This window comes from Mercenaria mercenaria, chromosome 11 (genome assembly GCF_021730395.1).
Source record: "Mercenaria mercenaria strain notata chromosome 11, MADL_Memer_1, whole genome shotgun sequence".
In the NCBI taxonomy this organism is placed as follows: Eukaryota; Metazoa; Mollusca; class Bivalvia; order Venerida; family Veneridae; genus Mercenaria; species Mercenaria mercenaria.
In genome coordinates this window covers 59456999-59480226 of record NC_069371.1, presented here as the reverse complement: position 1 = coordinate 59480226, position 23228 = coordinate 59456999, and the positions used below count along the sequence as shown (strand labels likewise).

The window sequence follows — 23228 nt, the reverse complement described above, 5'->3', positions numbered from 1 at the left end:
TGATGATATCCAAAAATCGTTGTTTACCTTTTTTATGATCTTCGTAAGCCGTCCATATTGTTTTTCTGGTTACGCCTATACCACGAGCTATTTTAGTATCGTAGTCATCATCATCGTCACTAGACTCTTCGTATTGTTCCACTTCGTCATCTAGAGCCAAAGCCTCACCGTTTGTCTTAAATATAATAGGGTTATTATAAAAGTTTTTTGATCTGAGGATTTTGCCATTACTAGATCCCACAAGTGTGATCTAGTCTGGTAAAATCAACAACAACCGAATGCTTATTGCGCTTTAATGACCTTACTATATAAACGTATAACTTCTTCTTTTATTATATCAGCCAAAATGGGCTATAATTTTAGACAATTACAGCCGAAAACTCGTTCAAACGATGGATTTCTTGATGCAAGGAAAGCCGCAACTAAAACTAGTACTCCTCGTTTAAATTGATCAACAGTGTTGTTGTACGTACAAAATAGACTGACTCGGTTTACAGGTTGGTCAGGGCTACGGATATGCGATATGTGTTGTATTTTTTCATTATTTTTTAGCATGGATCCCCTGCAGCTTGGAACCATCCATAATAACATACATATTTGTTTATTTTATGAGGAGTACGTAGTCCCACCATTCAAGTCGGAGTATTTTTCCGTATCCGATGAGATTCATACGTGAAATATAGCTGTATTTCAGCAAGAACATTTGTAGGTATATAATAAACTAGAATATCACAGTCAATTACAGGGACTTTTTTCATTTCATTAAATGGGTCCAAGTCAACTTTTTCATATTTACAGTTACCTTCCATAATTTCTATTAAAAATATAATAATTTTGCATTGAGCAAAAGTATCACAAACTGTCTTTAAAACTAATCTAAATTATTCTTAGCAAGTAAATTAAAACACTTATCAAAAGATTTTTTTTGCATGTATCTATAGCAATATTTGATAAAAATCATGCATAGATATCACAATCAAAACACAAAATATTGCGTCTGTTCTGTTATGGGTCTTAATAATATATTTATAGTTAACCATTCATTCACTCGCTCATTTATTTGTTGTCGGATATTCAAGTTTTGAAATACCGTATTTTATACTCGTTAATTTTTATGCAATGCAACAAAAATAATTTATACTATCATAAAATATTTTAAACATTGTAAAACGATATGTTCAAACAGTGTTCTTCATATCTTATTTCAAATCGAATGTTTACCAACTTTTACCGTTTGTTTCATCTGAGTGGGTGCTTTTAATTCAATATTCAAGAAACTTTTAGGTTCATGTGTTTGAAAACCCTCTCTTTAAAATTCGTAACCGTGATTATATGTTTAAGACCTTTTTGACTGATATAAGATTAATCTAAAATTCTCTGGACTGAATAAGAAAAAAATCTACATTTTGTTTATGAAACGGAGAATCTGTACCGGGGGCCTCCGTGGCTGAGTGGTTATTGTCGCTGACTTTGAATCACTTGCCTCTAACCGATGTGGGTTAGAGCCTTACTCGGGGTGTTGAATTCTTTATCTGAGGAAGTCATCCAGCTGGTTGATGGCTCTACTCAGGTGCCCGCCCGTGATAAAATAATGCACAGTGGGGGGGGGGGGGGGTTGCACCTGGACTTTTCCTCCATTATTAAAGCTGGGATGTCGCCATAGGACCTACAATTATTTCGGTGCGACGTTAAACCCAACAAAATAAATAACTAACTAAATAATTAAAGAACATCGATACTGTCATATTACCTTTCATTACGTATTTTGTGGTCTTATAACTACTGAATGACATTATATAAATGCAACACAAAACAAACAAAAAACAACATTAAGTTGCACTTTTTGCATGATGTATTGTAAGATAACTGCAACGTACCTGACTTCAAAGGCAACTGAAACCGTGCTACGGTCTTAAAATAGATCAAGACTTTGTGCAATCAATCTATCTATCTATTATGTAGTGCAACAGCCTGCTAGACCATATTTTTCACCATTTATATTCTTCGCATTCCTGCGAAGAATACGATCCTGTTCTTCAATTTTCGGACATGTAAAGAATGTGTATGGCCAAAATCGTGTGTTATAATTTACAGGAGGGATAACTACCTATATACAAATACAACTGAGGGAAAAAAAAATAAACTACCTTCAAAATTTAGAAAGTTCCTACAACCATCCCTGTAATAATATGTACGCTTAATTTAAATTTCAGCCCTGAAAAATAAAGAAGAAATGCCCGAAAAGGGGTGGTCTAGTGCTTAAGGTGTCGACCGCTAAACCCGGGGTCGTGGGTTCGATCCCCATTTGGGTCACGACCACGCCTTTTCGTATGACATCAGTACTGGTTTTTCCAAGAAGCGGAATAGAGAATGGTTCAAATAAGCTTGAAGCTTTTATCACCATCGAGCTAAAATAAGTTAGTATAAACTGAACGAACAGAACTGGTGGATCAAACAGTAGCTAACCACGAACTTATTGACCACCCCTCTAATTAAAAAACCAATTTACTCACATGTCTATGACGTAATCCGTTTGGTATTGTTTCAGTTATTTGAATCTCGTTATGGCCGACAGGGTACCCACCGTCTGGGTTAGTATTGTAAGGTGTAGCATCTAGGCTCTCCTGGCTACTGTTGTCGGAAACATACGCCGGATTCTGTCTCCCGTCTTTTTCTGTCTTCTCGATTTGGTTATACGCCGGCGGTTCGTCTGTATCGTTTGTGTTATCAAAGTGTTTCAAAGATTTTAACTGTATGTCGTTGCCAGACATTTTCCCTGTTCATAAGGCCTACAAAACATACAAAAAGTTTGGTATCAAATGTGTGTTACGTATCATTTTGTGTCAAAATGAAGTTTAATTAAACCCAAGTTTTGACTGTTTATTGTTTGTTTGTTTGTTCTGCTGGGTTTTAGTGATCCCGAAACATTTCAGAGCATACGTTGACTTACCAGTTTTTCATACCAGCGATAGATTCTAGATGGACGTTTACAGACACGTGCGGGTACCTGGAATCAAGCTGGCTGACTTCTCAACAAAGCAACTTGAGCGAGACTCGGGCATTCAAAGATGCCAAGCATGTGATTTGAAGCCAGCAACCTTACATCTGTTACATACACGGCTTCATTTTGAGTGCATAAATAACACCTGGCATGTAAAGAGTAAATAGGGTATTTATTTTAAAAGAAGTGGTACTGAATTATGATGCGTGTTAAACATCATAAGTTTTCCGAAACACGCAATGATATAGTTCAGACACATTACTAAAATATACAGAGTCACGAAAGTATAAAGAAAAGAATGCTTGCTACCTATAGTTTTTTGTTTGTTTTGTTTTGTTTTGTTGGGCTTTACGTGGCACCGACACAATTATAGGTCATATGGCAACTTTCAAGCTTTGATGGTGGAGGAAGACCCCAGGTACCCCTTCGTGCATTATTTCATCACGAGCGGGCACCTTGGTAAAATCGCCGACCTTCCGTAAGCCAGCTGGATGGCCTCTTCACATGTAGAATTCAACGCCCCGAGTGAGGCTCGAACCCACATCGGTGAGGGGCAAGTGATTTGAAGTCAGCGACCGTAATCACTCTGCCAAGGAAGCCCCTTGCTACATGGAAGCCCCTTGCTACCTATAGTTGGTAGCTTAGCTCCGTGGCCGATTGTTTCGAAATATTTTCTCCACACCTATGTGAGTCCAAACCCCCGACTGGGATACAAAATCCTTACATACGTGGAAACTATCCAGTTGGACTAAAGAATGGCACTGGTTCCACCCCTCGCCACCCATCCACCACGCGCCAGGCATAATGTCCCTATGGACATTTTGGAGCATTGCTCGATATGACTGAATTTCAGGCCACCATAGGACCTAAATTGTGTCGTTTCGACTGAAAGAACCCTACGAAAAAATCCGAAGTTACAGTAAACCTTGCACTATAGTAAGGACATTTAACTTGAAAGCATTCAAGCATGTATCTAAGCTTGAGTTAATGTGAACTAAATTATATAGTCAGTGTTGACCATAAGAATGGTTATGTGCACCCACTCATGTATTAAATATAAAATGTGTCTATTTCAACAACATTAAAGATATAATTTCTCTTTAACCTTGTGACCGGTTATCCTGTAAGAATAACATTCAATAAAAAATCTAACTGAGTGTCAATTAAAAAATTTATATCCTTAGCGTTGCCCAAATGTATCATTTTCACCAAAAACAGTCAGTTAAAAATATCAAACGAAGAGATATTCATCCTTGTCCAAATATGGGGCCTTTTGTTTCTTGTTGTTGTTTTTTTTCGCGGGTTTCAAGTACGTAGTCAGAATGTACGATGGAACACTATTTCAGGCCGCGTTGTTTAGCCTGCTGGCGGCAAGTGATTATGCCAATGCGACCAGTGCAGACCAAGGTCAGTCTACACGTCCGTGCGGCTGATCATGGTCTGCACTGTTCGCTATTCAGTCTGAAAATTTTCAATGGACTTCCTTTCAAATGATAAATGGTACTGCCCAAACTGAATGACAGACCAGTTCATTTTAGAAATTTAGCAGGCTAAAGGTTAAACAGATAGCAAATGATATGATAAACCAGTAATCTAGATGCGTATGATAGAAAGTAAAGTGAAATTCCTTTTATTCTATACAAAATTTTAATTGCTTGACTAATTATGCGTTTGAGACTTTTCTACATCTACTTAACATAACTCTTGCCTGACTGAGTAAAACCAAGATTCACATCTCCACATGCTGAACAACAATCCTATGATGTGTGATGACTCTATGTCATATATTTTTTGAGACATACATGATACAAGTTCAAGGACGGACGGACAGTCGGACCTTCTGTGTCCTTGCTTTCTTCCAATTAAAAACAAGAGCTGTCTCCATAGGATGACATATGCCCCCGATGGCACTTTGAATGAGTAGTTATGGCCGATGTTAGAGTTTAGGACCTTTGACCTACGGAGCTGGGTCTTGCGCGCGACACGTCGTCTTATTGTGTCACACATTCATGCGTAGTTATTTTAAAATCCATACATGAATGACAAAGATATGGACCGGACACGCCCATCAATGCACTATCATGAAAAATGACCTTTAACGTCTAAGTGTGACCTTGACCTTTGAGCTACGGACCTGGGTCTTGTGCGCGACACGTCGTCTTACTGTGGTACACATTCATGCCAAGTTATTTTAAAATCCATCCATCGTTGACAAAGATATGGACCGGACACGCCCATCAATGCACTATCCTTTAATGTCTAAGTGTGACCTTGACCTTTGACCTACGGACCTGGGTCTTGCGCGCGACACGTCGTCTTACTGTGGTACACATTCATGCCAAGTTATTTGAAAATCCATCCATCGATGACAAAGATATGGACCGGACACGCCCATCAATGCACTATCCTTTAATGTCTAAGTGTGACCTTGACCTTTGAGCTACAAACCTGGGTCTTGCGCGCGACACGTCGTCTTACTGTGGTACACATTCATGCCAAGTTATTTGAAAATCCATCCATCGATGACAAAGATATGGACCGAACACGAAAATTGCGGACAGACTGACAGACTGACAGACCGACAGACTGACAGACTGACAGACCGACAGACGGACAGACGGTTCAAAAACTATATGCCTCCCTTCGGGGGCATAAAGATGTGTAGGATGGCGTCAGAAATATTGGAGGTTCACATGAAAAATGTAGGCATTGTCATGAAACATGATAACTAAGCATGTGAATATATAAATGTAATACCTTCTAATGTTACACTGACAATGCATTTTAAGCGCACATTGAACCTGTATGTCTTTCTGAATTCGTTTTGTATGTCAGGGTCATTACCCGACTACATTACGGTGACATAAAAGTGTATTTATTATATGAGATCCGATCCGGCAAAATCCACTCGGGCCAAATACAGCATCCCAGATCGAGCTACTATTATAATAACCCTATTATATTGTACTCTGACCTTTGAAACAAGAAATCCTGCAAATAAAGGGGTTTTTGGTTTGTTTTTTCGCACTCCAAGCGTGGTATTATCATGCATGTTTGACTGTAGTTTCAAAAAGAGAATAAAAAAACATTGCCAAAATTAGGTCATTCGTATACATTTTATATCAGGTGTTTGTATTATCTCTTATAATTAATGCACCCACACAATCGGAATTAATAGCGAATTTTAATAGTGTCAATTTCAACATAACTGATTTTTCGCGTTGGATGAAGATTTTTTTCCTATATGTGTGCGATGAAGCGAACATCTGGTTTTTGTCATAGGTTTTACGGATGTGAAAAAAAAATAAGCGCACTGTTAGAAGATACTTTAATAAATAGCGAGTCATTGAAACGTCAATGCGTATGACTTTTATGACAGCTTGAGTTAACAGCTGATTGCATTGGAGTTATTTTCTTGATAGTATTTTATTGTGTTTCATTTTATAATACATACAGATAATTCACACACAAGCTGTATGGCTTTTTAAAGACTAAATTAACATCGATATCGATAAACAACATGTAATCATCATTTTCAAAATATACCCGTACATCCTATAATTTTCTCTCAAAGATGAAATTTCTTTATCCCATTTTATATAAGAAAAATAAAGAAAACAAACATCGTAATACATTGGTTTTTTCATTCATATTTCTTAATACTGCAATATTTTGCCGTAGAAAGTCTGTTGTAGAGGCTGATTACTTCTAAGCTTACACAGGTCATAAAAAAGTCCAAATACTAAGAGTCCTAATCAGTAATCACTCTTCTTTTCCTCGTGTCCTGTTTCAAAAGAATAGTGTTTTCTGTTACTTAATTGCGTTTATGTATCTGTAGAATTCTGTCAAATATCGCATGCTAGATGAAAATGGCAGCGTTAGAATTCTAGGTTCATAAAAGTGACATGGAAAGAAGAGAAAATGAGTAGATTTTGTGTGGGTTTTTTTACAGTTGAGTAAGGGTAATTTCTTATATAAACGCCAACCACCTACCCCCGCCCTCGCTCTGCCCTACTCCCTTCATTTTTCTTTTTTCTAGAGGTATAATTATTGAAGGAAATATCAATTAATGTAAGTCTTCCAAAAATCTGATTTTCTAGAAAATTTAACCAAGGTTTGGACGCCGACGCCGACGCAAGGGTGACTAGGAGAGCTCTGCATATACTTCGTATAGTCGAGCTGAAACGTATGACACACTTGTTTAGCTGGTTTTTTTTATTTTAGGAACAGCTCGCTGATTTTGCTGTTTAGACCGCAGTGAAACTATGTGAGAAAACAATTTATGAGAAAGCCAATGATGTGTTTACTTTATTCGTACAAAATGTTTAAAACTTAAGTACGACGTGTTGTAAATAACATGCTTTTAAGCTATGATATATTTTCGTTCATTTTACTGCCTCGCGTCATTTGTGACAGAAAGGTTGTGGTTTTAGAAAACTATTGAATATCATTTTCGTGATTTTTTACTAGAAAATGGTTTAACATCACACAATTGTTAGATATTGTTAGACACTATAGTATACTATTACATATACGTTTTTTTTTTCATTTTACGGCATATCTTTTTCATCGAATTCTTTCCCAAATAATGTTTTTCTTTTCACCACTGTGTAAATTCTAGACAAAAGACTTATCAAAAGGAGGTGAACAAAGTGGTTTGAGGGCATGGTTTTATTGTGTTGAAATTTTGAAACATCATCCATAACGCCTACGCTTAGTGTTTAAAGGGGCTTTAACAGTTAATCCCATATTTTGAGAAAAAAATCCAAACATCATATCATAGAAAGAAAGGATTGTTTAAGATGAAAAGTGAACAACATATAAAACATGACTGTATATTACTATATAAAACAAATGTCAATTTACTGATGTACTCATTGTATTCCGAAAAAGGACTGCGTATAGGGACCAAACTTTCGGACAGTTCAAAGCCTTTAACAGTTCTTCATGTTTTCAAAGAACTGTTATATATATTCGTTCTGATGCAATTGCATAATGTCCCAATGCTGAAATCTTACATAACTAGGTGGAATGTAGTTTTCATCAGTTGCAAATATTTTTAAGATGTTGGCAAAATAACAAAATGTGTGTTAGAGGAATCGTTCACTTTAGACGTGAGACTGACCCCATTCATGAAAGATTGTAGTCTTCTCTTTAATTTTATGGATAAGTTTTTCGCAACGAATAGACAAACGCATAACAAAGATAAGAAAATATGCATATTGCGGCCAGTTACTGCAATGTCGTAATGCTGGGTTTGGCCCTCCACTCGACTCTTCCCCTAGAACGAAAACACGACAGCAGAATGGATAAGTTGTGTCTTGTTGGCGAACCCTCCAGCACGAGAAAACTACAAAAAGCATATACACTCTGTTGCAGAGTTCATAGTTTTACGAAGATGGGTATGTACCGAATGTTTGTTATATTTTTATCCAAGCAGCAGCACTCTCCAAGTTAAAAAAGTTGAGCATATTTGCCATGGTTAAACATTTGTCGTAAATTCCTTTAATGTTTTAAAGAATCTTAAAATTTCTAGTCTAAGAATAAAGTACTGATGCTATCAGTAAAACTAGCAAACGTTAGGTACAAGCCGTTTTACGAAAGAGTCACCATCAATGCTACGGGTTGCTTCTGGGCGAAACAATCACAGAATAATTTGTCATGTTCTCGTGATGTCGCTTGTCGCTTGGCGCTCTCACAAGACCGACATAACGACAACACGATACAATGCTACGTACTATATTCTCTAGTTGCAGTGTGGTGCTCTGCCAGTACGCGAGCACGACAAATTAAGCCGCCAACATTACAGAAAAAATGTTCGTGTCATTTCTTTGCTTTTTTCAGGTCTGGGATATAGATGCTTTAAAAAAAATCTGTAAATATATGGATATTCTATTAATCTAAAGATTTTTCAGATTTTAAATATACAAAAAAAGTGTGTATGAAATATGTAGAAACAATTTAACTCAAAACCGCAGTATAACATTATATGTTCTACAGACTACATCTATAAATTGAAGGGATTTGTGCTTTCAGCAATATTGATGACACGGATTTATTTATTTATTTATTTATTTATTTATTTATTTATTTATTTTTTGAAAATACGAAAAGTTAAAGTGATCGAAACTGTCTGAAATTCTCCTATTAGTTTTAACTTCACATATATGCATTCAATTACTGAAACAGTTCATTTGTTCTTATATTTACAAAATGTTTGTAAAAAGTCATTGAAATCTTTATCGTGCTGTCGTTCTAAGCGACAACACGACAGCACGACATGGCAAAAACGAGCCACCATAGATTAACAAATTTCATATAGAAAGGTGGAAAACCAGAAAACAGTAAAAAGAATGCATGCGGCAAATATAATAATAGTATTGTGTTTACCTTGTTAAGGGTAGAATATCCTTTTTGATACACCTTTGCAGATTAAAATAAACTTTTTAAAATAACATTAGAGCCGCCCACATATATTTTATACATGAATCAAACTAACGTACTAACTAACGTTTGCATATTTACACACGAGCGACAAATGCAATGCTTCACTAGGCCTAAACGCTTGGCCAACTTAAGTTGAAATCGTAATTGTTTGTCAACAATGCGTTCGTCATCTATTTGATGTTCATGTACAGACTATACAGGTAGGTTTATGACACATTTATTTCGTAAAAAGGATATAAATGGAATGCAAAAATTTATGACTTTGCAATAAAGTCATTTCAGTCAGTTCGTAAAGTTTAAATACATTTATAGGTTATACTTCTGCACCAGAAAAGCAGAGTTTAATTATGTAACCCTTACCCTACTAAATTTATATAATGAACTTGTCCATCTTTCAATTTGGACAGTACCATTAACTGTTACAAGGGGTGCTTACCAAAAATATACTGCAGGCTGAGGTCGCAAAGGCAGAATCACTTGCAGCAAGAAGGCTAAGGGTTAAGCATGGGATTCGGAAATTTACCTACCCACATAATAATTTTCTTAAGCAACGAACTAGCCATGAAATTAAACATTTGCCCTTCACATTCACAAAATTGACAATGCAATCCAACTACAACAAAATAAAATTAAACTATTTAGGTGTGTTTTAATTGTGTCTCATTCGAAACCGCCTAACTTGCTGCATTATACGAAATCCTTGTATACACATAAAGACTTAATGTATACAAAAACTAATAAAACTTCCTCGCATATCAACGAGTTAAACTAGTTTACGAAGATGGGTATTATAACTAAAGTATTAAAGAGTATAAAAGGGCCCATGCTGTAAAACAGTTACAACAAAGTCTCGGGACAATATTTTACTCACCTACTGACGAACGTATTAATTTTGTTTAAAGTAACATCAGCTCACGCAGAAAATATACTAATAGAAGAAATCAAAGCCCTGAAAGGACTGATAGCCAGTGCTGATATTTCAACCGAAACACCTAAAGAATCAACATTTCATTGTGCATAGACTGGTCATGATTTGAACAATGTTTGTAGAGGTCCACTAGATAATGCTACATGCAAAATATCTAAGCTCTGTGCATTGTGGTTCAAGTGGTTCAAGACAAGAATATTTTTGAAGGTTTTCCCTATACATCTCTATGTAAAACTAAGTTTGACCGACCCAGGGTGGGGCTAATTTCAACCCTAACCCTAAACTCTAAACTCTAACCCTATCCGTAACCCTAACCCTAGAGCGGAGTGATTCCGAATATTTCGAATGTACATATAAAGTTCATAATTATTCTAGAATCCGTTGCTACTTGTTTTTGTTGTTTGAAACAGTAGTCCTCAGTTGTGCACACACTCACACAATTCCAAGATTATAAAAATAAATATGAGACAATTTTTACACGTCCAGAATACTTGTGTGATGCGGTCACATAGAAATAGAAGGAAAATTTAAACGACGCGAGGTTGAAACACGGTAGTTGATTCAGAGCTACGTAGCCAGTTGCTTAAGCACTAGCTAAAACACATCTAGGAGATCCCCCGAGTAACGTTGGCTGGGAGTACACAGAATTGTAATTTTATGGCATCATGGAAATTTTCTCCAGTCACCTCATAGCATTATAAATATTTACAAATATTTTGCTTCTTATCTTATTAAATTGTGAATACAATGATACCGTTGCTAACATGAAAATTTTGAATGGTCACAGCTGTTTTCAACAAACTATTTTTCAGATTTTATGTAATGTATTAATCATTTAAATGTTTATGATGTTATTTTGAATAACAAGCAATGTATTCATCTGCATGCGTCGTCATTATGTTCCATAGTGGTATAAAACGAATGCAGCCTAAGACATTAATGTGCTAAAATGATGTTTTATCTTCTTTCACTACTATAGGTAGACCGTGTTAGTATCGAGTTGCATTGTAATTATGTTTAAATTGTCTGCAATGTGGGTCAATGGCTTCATCTTTTACTAATTTTACATACATCTCAAAAACGTTATAACCTGCAGTAATTGACGGTTTGACAGTATATTTTCCCCGATCTTGTAATTTGAATCCGCTTCAGGTCATGCAACATTAAAACTAGAATTTGAATCTCAAAGGGCAACAATATCGAGCCCATTATATGTTGACACATCGGTTGAATGACTCAAACATTCAGTCAATTAAAACAAGTTTCATTTCAATATCTGGACCCAAACTAAGTTGTTAAAATAAAAAGATAATTCTTAGTCCACAAAAAATTCTTTACCAGGTAGAGAGAGGCCAAAATGCACCTAAAATTTGATGTATTATCATGGAGGTGGTATCATCCATGGTGTTGGTTTTCCTGTATGACCATACAGAACTTACTAAGCTATTTATAGGAAAAAAACAAAGTGAAGTAATTCTAAAAAAGATACAAGTCCACAAAAATATTTCATAGTTTACAAAAAAAAAAACCTTACAAGAAACAGATATGTCAAAATACACCCAAACATTTGAGGTACCATCCATGTTGTGCCGCAGAGAAATGGTTTCGGTTTTCCCTGTGGTCAATAATAAAAAAAACAAGAAGGCCAAGATGGCCCTAGGTCGCTCACCTGAGAAACACACCATAACAGTGTAAACATGTTTGACCTAGTGATTTCATGGAAACAAATATTCTGGCCAATTTTCATTAGGATTTGACCAAAAAGGTGTTCTCTTGAGTTTAAACAAGTATTTTCTTTGATATGATCTAGTGACCTAGTTTTTGACCCCAGATGACCCATATTCATATTCAGCCTCGACCTAGATTTCACCAAGGCAATCATTCTGACCAGCCTTAATCGCATACACAATGTTTTTTATTGATTTGACCTAGTGACCTAGTTTTTGGCCCCATATAACCCATATACAAACTCGACCTAGATTTCATCAAGGCAATCATTCTGACCAAATTTCATGAAAATCAATTGAAAAATACAGCCTCTATCGTATACACAATGTTTTTCTTTGATTTGACCTTTGACCTAGTTTTTGACCCCAGATGACCCATATTCGAACTTGACCTTGATTTTATCAAGGCAATCATTCTGACCACATTTCATGAAGATCAATAGAAAAAAACAGCCTCTATCGCATACACGAGGTTTTCTTTTATTTGACCTAGTGACCTAGTATTTAACGCCAGATGACCCATATTCCAACACAACCTAGATTCCACCAAGGCAATCATTCCGGCCAAATTTCATGAAGATCAATTGAAAAAACAGCCTCTATCGCATACACGAGGTTTTCTTTTATTTGACATAGTGACCTACTTTTTGAACTCAGCTGACCCATATTCAGATTCTTCCTAGACTTTATCAAGGCAATCATTCTGACCAAACTTCATGAAGATCAATTGAAAAATGCAGCCTCTATCGCATACACAATGTTTTTATTTGATTTGACCTAGTGACCTACTTTTTGACCTCAGCTGACCCATATTCAAAGCCGACCTAGATTTTATCAATGCAATTATTCTGACCAAATTTCTTGAAGATCAATTGAAATATACAGCCTCTATTACATACACAAGGTTTCCTTTGATTTGACCTAGTGACCTACTTTTTGACGCCAGATAACCCATATTCAAACTCGACCTAGATTTCATCAAGATAATCATTCTGACCAAATATTATGAAGATCAATTGAAAAATACAGCTTCTATCGCATACACAAGGGGTTCGTTTTAGAATTGACCTAGTGACCTAGTTTTTGACTCCAGATGACCCATATTCAAACTTGATCTAGATTTTATCAAGAAAATAATTCTGACAAAATTTCATGTAGATCAGTTGAACTATACAGTCTCTATCGGATACAAAAGGTTTTCCTTTGATTTGACCTGGTGACCTAGTTTTTGATTCCAGATGACCCATATTCGGACATGACTTAGATTTTATTAAGGCAATCATTCTGACTAAATTTCATGAAGATCAGTTGATAAATACAGCCTTAATCGCATACACAATGTTTTTATTGATTTGACCTAGTGACCTAGTTTTTGATCCGGATTGACCCATATTCAAACTCTTCCTAGACTTTATCAAGGCAATCATTCTGACCAAATTTCATGAAGATCAATTGAAAAATACAGCCTCTATGGCATACATAAGGTTTTTCTTTGATTTGACCTAGTGACCTACTTTTGAACCTCAGCTGACCCATATCCAAACACGTCCTAGATTTTATCAATGCAATCGTTCTGCCCATATTTCATGAAGATCAATTGAAAAATACAGCCTCTATCGCATACACAATGTTTTTATTTGATTTGACTTAGTGACCTACTTTTTGACCTCAGCTGACCCATATTCAAAGTCGACCATATATCATCAAGGCAGTCATTCTGACCGAACTTCGTGAAGATCAATTGAAAAATACAGCTTCTATCGCATACACAAGGTTTTCATCTGATTTGACCTAGTGACCTAGTTTTTGATTCCAGATGACCCATATTCGAACATGACTTAGATTTTATTAAGGCAATCATTCTGACCAAATTATATGAAGATCAATTGAAAAATACAGCTTCTAACGCATACACAAGGTTTTCGTCTGATTTGACCTAGTGACCTAGTTTTTGATTCCAGATGACCCATATTCGAACATGACTTAGATTTTATTAAGGCAATCATTCTGACCGAATTACATGAAGATCAATTGAAAAATACAGCTTCATACGCATACACAATGATTTGTATTGATTTGACCTAGTGACCTAGTTTCTGACCCCAGATAACCCATATACAAACTCGACCTAGATTTCATCAAAAAGTCATTCTGACCAAATTTCATGAAGATCAATTGAAAAATACAGCCTCTATCGCATACACAATGTTTTTCTTTGATTTGGCCTAGTGACCTAGGTTTTAACCCGAGATAACCCATATTCAAACTCGACCTAGAATTCATCAAGGCAATCATTCTGACCAAACTTCATGAAGATCAATTGAAAAATACAGCCTCTGTCGTATACCCAGACTAAATGTCGTAAGACGACAGACAGACATTGAGCGATCACAATAACTCAGCTGAGCTTTGCATTGCTCAGGTGAGCTAAAAAATTACCAAATAAGCTATTTATAGTAACAACGAAGGGAAGATATTCTACAAAAATGTAAGTCCACAAGAAAAGGATGTGTAAAATAAAAAAAAAGATCAATACATCTCAAGGTTATGGCCTAAGATATGACCTTTGATCCCTAAGTGTGACCTTGGCCTTTGAGATAGGGACATTGGGTTTGCGTGCGACGCTCCGTCTCATAAAGGGCAATCTTCAAGCTAACTATAAACAAGATGCCTATATGCATGTCAAATTTATGGCCCGGAAAAGATCTGTCTATTGACCTCAAAGTGTGACCTTGCCCTTTGAAATAGGAACCTGGGGTTTGCGCATGACACTCTACCTCATTGAGGTTAACAGTCTTGTCAAATATGAAACAAATTGCTGCATACATTTCAAAGTTATTGTCTGGACAAAAAAATCCGGACGGACGCACGAACTAATGCAATAAATCACATACATCGAACAGTCATTTGGCTGACAAAACCCTCTATGGTAAACGCTATCTTATTTGCCCATATCCATGCAAAATGCTGGTGTAATGCACGAGCACACTTGAATTTTTCCAAAAATGTGACGTCTAAGATAAAAAGTATTGAAGTCTTCTGTTAACACTTTCTATTGGGATGAAAAATGCATCACTTTTGTTAAACGTCCAATGCCTACTGAATGTCTCAAAAACATCTGGTAAGAGTTCATATATAGTTTACTTTGCGTAATAAAAACCGTACAACGTAGAAATCAAAAGGTACATAACGAGTGTTTCATATAGCATACAACTTTGCTTGCTACACCCCTGTGATGCACCCTGTACGTTACAATAAACATTACTTCAATACCACACAATGATACCACAAACATGTATACGTCAGTTATTTTCTTACAAAATCCGGTTTCAAATCACACCTAGTAATTGAAACAAGTGAAAATGGTAGGAAAGAGTATGGTGGCTGATTTCTGCCATTTCGCGTTTTAGCCCGCGACCCCGCCGAGCGAAAACACGAGAATTAACAAGTTTAAATGGCGGGGGCGAAAACCCGCTATTTAGCGGGGGCGGGGAGCGAAAACACGATAATTAGCAGGGCGAAAACTCGACATTTAGTAACTCTTATGGCTGGGACGCGGTGCGAAAACTCGACGTTTGAAGAGCGCTAATTATCGTGTTTTCGCCCCACGACACCGACACGAAAACACGACAGTTAGCGCTGCCTAAACGTCGAATTTAAGCATTACAATGGCGGGGGCGCGGGGCGAAAATAAAATAATTAGCGCTCTTCAACCGTCGAGTTTTCGCCCCGCGCCCCCGCCATTTTAACTTGTTAATTCTCGTATTTTCGCTCGGCGGGGTCGCGGGGCGAAATCGCGAAATGGCAGAAATCAGCCACCATAAAAGAGAGTACATAAAGACACGTAAACTTGGCATGATTGCCAAAGATATATTCCAGAATTGCGTGCTGTTTCTGTACAAAACAAAGTGTATAATTCAACAGCTAAAAGATGGTAGAATGAATTTAAAAGTGGGCGCGATCTGATTAAAGATGTCCCAAAACCAGGGCATTCAAAGGTTACCTCAGAAAATGAAGTCAAGACAGTTCTTAAAGTTACATTTGATGCCCGTCTTATGACAGTACAAATTTTGGCGTTTCATCGAATTCTAGTTGAAATAAGTGTGAAGAAATCAATGGTTTTGATATTCTTTAGAATTCTTGGTACGATTTTTCCAAATTGCATTGCCTGCCGAAAGGAAAATCTGGTACTGGATTATTCTAAATGAAAACTTTAAAAAAAAGCTATACTAATCTCCGTCCAGCTATAGATGTATTAAGTACATATCTTTGCTACATGACAACGCCCCTTCCCACAGATCAGCTGTTGTTGACTTTTTGAAACTAGAAAAGGTTCGTATTCTGACTATTTTTCTTTATCCACAATTTTAAAAAAACAAACAAAAAACACACACACACACACACACATTTAAGGCAAGTTCCATGATTCTCGACAAACAATATTCCTTTTCTAAACACTCCTAGCATTTACTGGTGAGCGCCAGTGGCGATGGCCTAAATTACTTTTTAAGTTTGAGAATGCTTGTAGTAAGGGAGACAACAAAAACAAGATTTTGAATCAAATTGTTATAAGTAACATTTCCTAACTTTAGGCCTGTTACGCCATCAATGTCCAGAACAGTTTTCATTTTATGTTTTAACATAGTCTTTGTTTATTTATTTCGCCGAGACGTATTGCTAGACACCCGGCGTCGGCGTCAACGTCGGCACTGGCATCGTGTGTGGACACATTGTTAGCGATTATAAGCAAGCTCATCTTATATCTCAGTTTTTGCCCATCAAAACTGAATGAAACTTCATACATGTCCTTCCTACGATAACAACAACTCAATGACTTACATTAGGTTCAATACAATCTGACTAAAGTACTTGATCTTCTAAACGAAGATCTGAGAACGACCCATTCACATTCGTCTTCTGTATATTTTGGATTTCCAGTATTGCTATTTTTATTTTATCCAATCAGACGACTTGTTCGAATGTCAAAGAGTAAGAAAAATGTGCAGTCATTCTAGGGCTCGAACCCGGGACCCCTGGCTTACAAAGCAAGTGGCCTACCGACTGAGCTAGCCGGCTATCTGATACATTACGACATAAGAATTGTAAATATCAAAAGTCAAGGCTACAGGTAGATTTGCAAGATGTTGTAAGTTAGGCTCTGATTGGCTAGCGAAAGGGTCGTCAGAACGAGGCGATGAATAGGTCGTTCTCAGATCCTATGCGTAGCGTAATAGGAGATGTACTTCAGTCAGATTGGGTTCAATAACTCTTCCTTTTATTTTATGTAAATATGCCCTTTTTGTATTTAGCCATTTCTTCAACAAAATTCTGTCAGCGACAATCAACAAGCAAGTATTTCAGTAACTACACGTAACACTTTTTGCTGTACTGAATGACGCAGGTCCCTTGCTTGTTGCTTTCATCTTCATGAAGTATGTTAAACAATATTTTCTTTCTTTTTTCAACAATATTCAGTTCGCGAATTCAGCGAGTTAGTATCTCATTAAGTACACACCGCAACTGAATAAAACACCCTCCTTTGCCATAATTATACAAACTGAATAGTATAGGTCCAAAAATTGGTAAGATTTTGCCACTTTTTGAACCAAGCCATTATTCAAACAATATAGATTTCCAAGTTTCTGTTCCTTTTGCATTTCTTGAATATAGGTTGTTATTCCTACTACGAAAAAAAGTGTGTGTGTGCGTGCGCGCGTGCGTGTATGTGTGTGTGTGTGTGCGTGCGTGTCAAATTGTCGACCCCTTTCAACCCACCCCCATCCAGCACCGCAACCCGCACCCGATATGAAATATTTGTTTTCTTTTTCTTGATATTGTCCCTTTATCTGCACTTGCGTACATTACTCACCCCCTCTTCCCATCCCCGCCTTACGTCATATTACCTCTACCACCTCCCCTCAAATAAAGTTGTATGTTTTTTTATTTATTTTGAGTTCCTTGTATTTTTGACATTGCCTATTAGTATCCCACAACTATCTCCAACCGTACACATTACCCCACCCAACCCAAAATATTTTTGTTCATTTTTAGTTCCATGTGTTTCTTGATAATGTCTCTTAGTATCCCTCACCCCGCCCACTCCCGGTTCTACACATTACCCGACCTCCACACCGACCCCACCCACTCCTGGTTCGACACATTACCCGACCTCCACACCGACCCCACCCACTTCCGGTTTCACACATTACCCGACCTCCACACCGACCCCACCCACTCCCGGTTCGACACATTACCCGACCTCCACACCGTCCCCACCCACTCCCGGTTCGACACATAACCCGACCTCCACACCGACCCTACCCACTCCCGGTTCGACACACCCGACCTCCACACCGACCCCACCCACTCGCGGTTCGACACAATACCCGACCTCCACACCTACCCCACCAACCCACACCTCAATGTTTTAAGTTCCATATGCTTCTTGATATTGTCTCCTAGTGCCCCTTCCCCCCTTCCCCCCCTACCACAACCTCTCCAAAATGCATTTAGTTTCTTGTATTTCTTGATGCTGTCTCTTATTATCTCTTCCAACGACCACATTGCCCTCTCCTATCCCACCATTAACCTTTTTTTTCTGTGTTTCTTGATACTATCTCTTCGTTTAGTGTCACCTCCTCTCCACCTTTGCAATCTCCACAACGATAATTTTAGTTTTTTATGTTGTCTCATATAATCATGTCACATCCTCCCCGTCGCCGCCATGCCCACATTCCACTTTCCCAGAAAAATATATTTCTGCTGCTCCCAGTGCCGAAGAACCAAGGTGCATATAGCGTTTGAATTATACGTCCGTCCGTTTGTCTGTCCGTCCAACACACTTTTTTGTGCACTAAACCCTTTAAAATGAAATGAAACCTGCTATACATAATACAAATGTAAGCACGCATATATTTCAGGAGTTTTATGTCCGATTTTTTTTTCTAGAATCATTACCCTTTTTGGACCTCGAAATATTTAAACTACATCAAAACATTGTGTACCCGCGACTTCTCCTACAATTTCCCTCAAACTTAAATGAAACTTGTATACATAATCATCAAGTGACATGCGCAAATGGTCATGAATTTCATGTATGGTTATGTTCTCTGTTGTTGACATTATTATTATTCTGTCAAACATTTTCAGTTGACACGTGTCATTTCTTCTTGTTATTTATTTTCAGCTATTTAAGTTTCTTGATATAAGCCCAGTTCCTCTGTTACTTAGTAATATTTTTGACGTTTACTTTATTATGTCTCAATCAATCTCCACTAACCAAACATTCAACACTCAAAAATAACCTTACTTTCAGAATGGCTCTTGTTAAACTTTTCATCTTTCGCGACAAGCATCACTCTCTTCTAAACAACTCTTATTGCACGAGAGGGGTGTTCAAAATATTTATTTTAGAAATGTGAGAGATTAGAACATTTAGATAGTCAACCATTTAATTATATAAATTCTGAACTGAAGCATATCTCGTTCATCGTCACCGCTGCTTACCCAATCAAACGTCTTTTATGAAGCCGATATATCGAATTAAATTAACCAATATATTTTGCAATTACCAGTGATTTAGTCTTTCTTGCCATTAAATGGATTTTCTAAATATTTCGATAAAAAAACTGTTCACACAACACTTATGTGGTATAAAAATAGGACTCTGAACTGCGTGGGATGTGGGATTGAGGGGGGGGGGGGGGGGAGAGAGAGAGTGGCAAGAACCTCCCCAAAGAGTTATTTAATTTTCAAGACACGACTGGATATTATCGTGGTCTGACATCCGATTTGCAAGTCGTCAGCGACAATCTACTAGTGCCATACACAACATTTTTATCGCAATACGCTTGTAATTTACGACACGACGTGTAAAATATGTCAGTAAAATTATAGGAACGGTCGCTACGTGTACCGTAACATTACTGAAATACTGTTGAAAACATGGCGTTTAATGTAACAAAAAAAACGTTAGTATATGAACCATCGCTAAATAAGTCAGTAAAGGAACCTTCGCTACATGTACTGGTCGCCGTAACGTAACTGAAATACTGTTGAAAACATGGCGTTTAAGGGGACGCATATTTCTACATTCACAGTTCATATAGGAATGCGGAAGGGATGCATATTCAAGAAATCGATGGTGGGAAAATAAAAAACATATTACTAAACTGATATAATACTGATGGACACCTGTAATATTCAGTATTCTGTAGATAAGGATGTGGTACTATGAATGTAATAGGAAAACAGAGGTCTTTGTGAAAGTACATTCTACACAAAATATTAAGCTTTTGTATAAGGAAAAAACAGGTTTTTTACAATAAAAGTGTTCCAAATAATGTTGAAGGGATGAGATTTTCTTTCTAACACACCAGGTTTGCTTAAACATGTAAAAATTTAACGCCACGTCTGTTCATCTCGGGATGGACGCCATATTTGTCATTGATAAAAAATGTAAACAAAAAACTCAGAGTGGGATTAGCATTGCATGGGCATAACATGACATTCTACACAATGAATACCTTAGAACAGATATTTAAGATGCTACACAGGTCAGGCGGGTTAAATGCATAATGTCGATCACTTGAAATTCATCTTGAAAAGGTGGTTAATTTTAGTTTGTTTACATGGTTTTTAATTTTCCCACGACTTCTCGGCGATTCACTGCAAATGTATTACTGCGCCGGACGAAAGGTAACTCTAATAAACAACGGGAGACAACTTAGGTGTCAGCACGTGTACGATTTTAAAAAAAACATGTCGATGATTATAATTTCTTATCAAATAATGAATCCTATTCAGATATTCGTCTTTAATATTAGAAAATTATTAATTTCTGTGGACATTTGTCAAATAATATTACTTACAGTGGACTACTTTGCGCATCAAACTGGTTTCCGCTTCAGTTGTGAGGCACTTCCGTTATACTTTTGACAACAATAACAAAACACAAAATGAATCAATAAAGTCACTTATAAACCGACTGCTACTTAAATCAGTGTAAGTAAAGTTGTTGTTACAACATTATACATGTTCGTTACGTTATGATATAAAGTTTATCTTGAACTGCATAATCCATTAATTACGTTTAGATGATATTGCATTTACAACTTATTTGACCCCGTTTTTTACGTGAATGACAGCATTCTCGTGCAACTCGTGCAAACAGAATTATGAAAAGTATGGTGGAGAATTCAAGGACAAATTATAAATGACATTAAAGTGAGGATAACTGTATATTCGTCCAGTTTTGATCATTGACATTCCTGCTGTTTATTAGTAACTTTTGTGAACAAGATTAGAATGTTGCTTTTGCACATATACACATTGATTGGACCTCTCAACCAAATTTCATACCTTATTTTGGGATTTTTAAGACAATACAATTCAAAAGTTTGTTGAATGTGTTTTGATATTTAAGTGCATTGTAGTTCATGAATACCAAGTTAAAAATTAATAATGGCAACATTTCTAGGCCTTTATTGTAAGCCACTAGACTTCTGTAATGATAAATGTTTAATGTATTAAGGGGAATATACTCTTTTAGTTTTGTAATGTGGCATTCCTTGACCACCGTATCTTTTCTTATGCACTACTTTGTAAACAAACTAAATAATGTGTTTTAGCTCACATATGCGAAATGAAAAGCAAGACACTGAACTTATTTCACATTCTTTCTTTAAATTAGAATCTGTAGGACATTGATAAATGTTTGGACAAAGTGAAGCACTATTATTTTCGCACCAAAAAGTCTTAATTGTTGACTTTAAATGTACACAAGAAGTCTTATGTAATTCAACAATAACTTTCTTGTTTCAGTTTTTCTCATTTTTATTTTAGTGAGCAATCGTTTGTGTACTTATAACAGTTGAAACAGTATTCATTTCATTTACCAAAACCTTGTACTTTTTTGAAGGTAAATTTTATAATACCCCACCCACTTTTTTCTAATTTCAAAGTATGCGTCCCCTTAATGTACATAAAGTACATAAAAACAAACAAGCAAACAAACAAACAAACCGGAAATGAAAATGCTATTAACAAGTAAACAAATGAGTATGCACTGTTTTCAGTATTACCTGTTGAATTTGAAGGCTTAAATTCCAGATACGTTTTGTAGTCCCAATTTTTTTCGAGGCGAGAAAAGTCTAACTTTATCTAAACCAAGACTATTCGTATGAATTTATGTGGACTTTTAAGTTTGTAATATTTATCAAGTGAAATTTATGGGGTTCTTTATCTTAAATTTGTTTATCAAGTCGCTTTTTTGCAAAATTGATTAGACATTTCTGTGCAGTTGTCGTGCACAAATGCACTTGCAAAGGCAGTTTTCAGTGGCGGATTTACGAGGTGTCACTCCTGTTGTGCGACTCGGATAAAAAGCGTGAAAAATGGGTTTTCACACTAACATTTTACAGGTCTTATATTACTGCCTGTGAAAGGCATTTTTTCCAAACCCCAGGGACAGTGTTGAGTGAAAAAAAAACCGAGGTTTGGTAAACACATACCTAATGTTTTTCTTGCTAACGTGTAATTGTCATATTTTCAAAGATTTTGTAATTTAAAAATCACTTGCATACAGAGAAATTCAGCGAAGGCCTCAACATGACAGTTTATAACGTATGGCTTATAGGTACCCTTTCAAGGTCTTTATGACCCTGTGACAACAGCGTCATCATCAAATATTGTTGGGGTATCAGTGTGATACTACAATCTACCAATGTATTTTTCAGGGAAAAGAACAGAAAAATACACACATCACATTAAACGTAGCCCTAGTGACTTTGTCCCCTTTCGAGATCTAGTCACATGATACACATAAAAGTATTGGACACCAGGTACATTGTAATTGTTTTGATAAAAACCATAATTTGTAATAAAACAACAAGTCTTTATATCGAATAGTTGGGCATCTGGCCTTTATCAAGAATGGAATACTTCTCTAATTTATGTTATATAAAACCAACTGATAAACAACTCTACCATATTTAGTCATGTCATCATTTAGAGTGTACACAGAAGATAATACGTATAATATATGAGACGTAGGACGACTACGACAAACATAGGAACCATCTTCACCAATACCCTACTAAATTACTAAAATGGACTGTCTATCATT

General features: G+C 36.6%; 1 protein-coding gene across 3 annotated transcripts in view; it reads right to left on the bottom strand.

Annotated features, from left to right (window-relative positions):
- Nucleotides 1-22310, bottom strand: part of LOC123532902 (solute carrier family 28 member 3-like) — a 71236-nt gene extending 48926 nt beyond the window's left edge. Inside the window, exons 1-3 of one of the 3 annotated variants that reach the window (XM_053517519.1) lie at nucleotides 22186-22310; nucleotides 2514-2789; nucleotides 28-175 (exon numbers count right to left, since the gene is read on the bottom strand). In XM_053517519.1, coding sequence (XP_053373494.1) covers nucleotides 28-175; nucleotides 2514-2771 — 406 coding nt within the window. In that variant the 5' untranslated portion in view covers nucleotides 2772-2789; nucleotides 22186-22310. Of the gene's footprint in view, nucleotides 1-27; nucleotides 176-2513; nucleotides 2790-9391; nucleotides 9563-22185 lie in introns of those variants that run through there. The other 2 variants (XM_053517520.1, XM_053517518.1) reach the window with 2 other exon arrangements.
- Nucleotides 22311-23228: the final 918 nt, after the last annotated feature.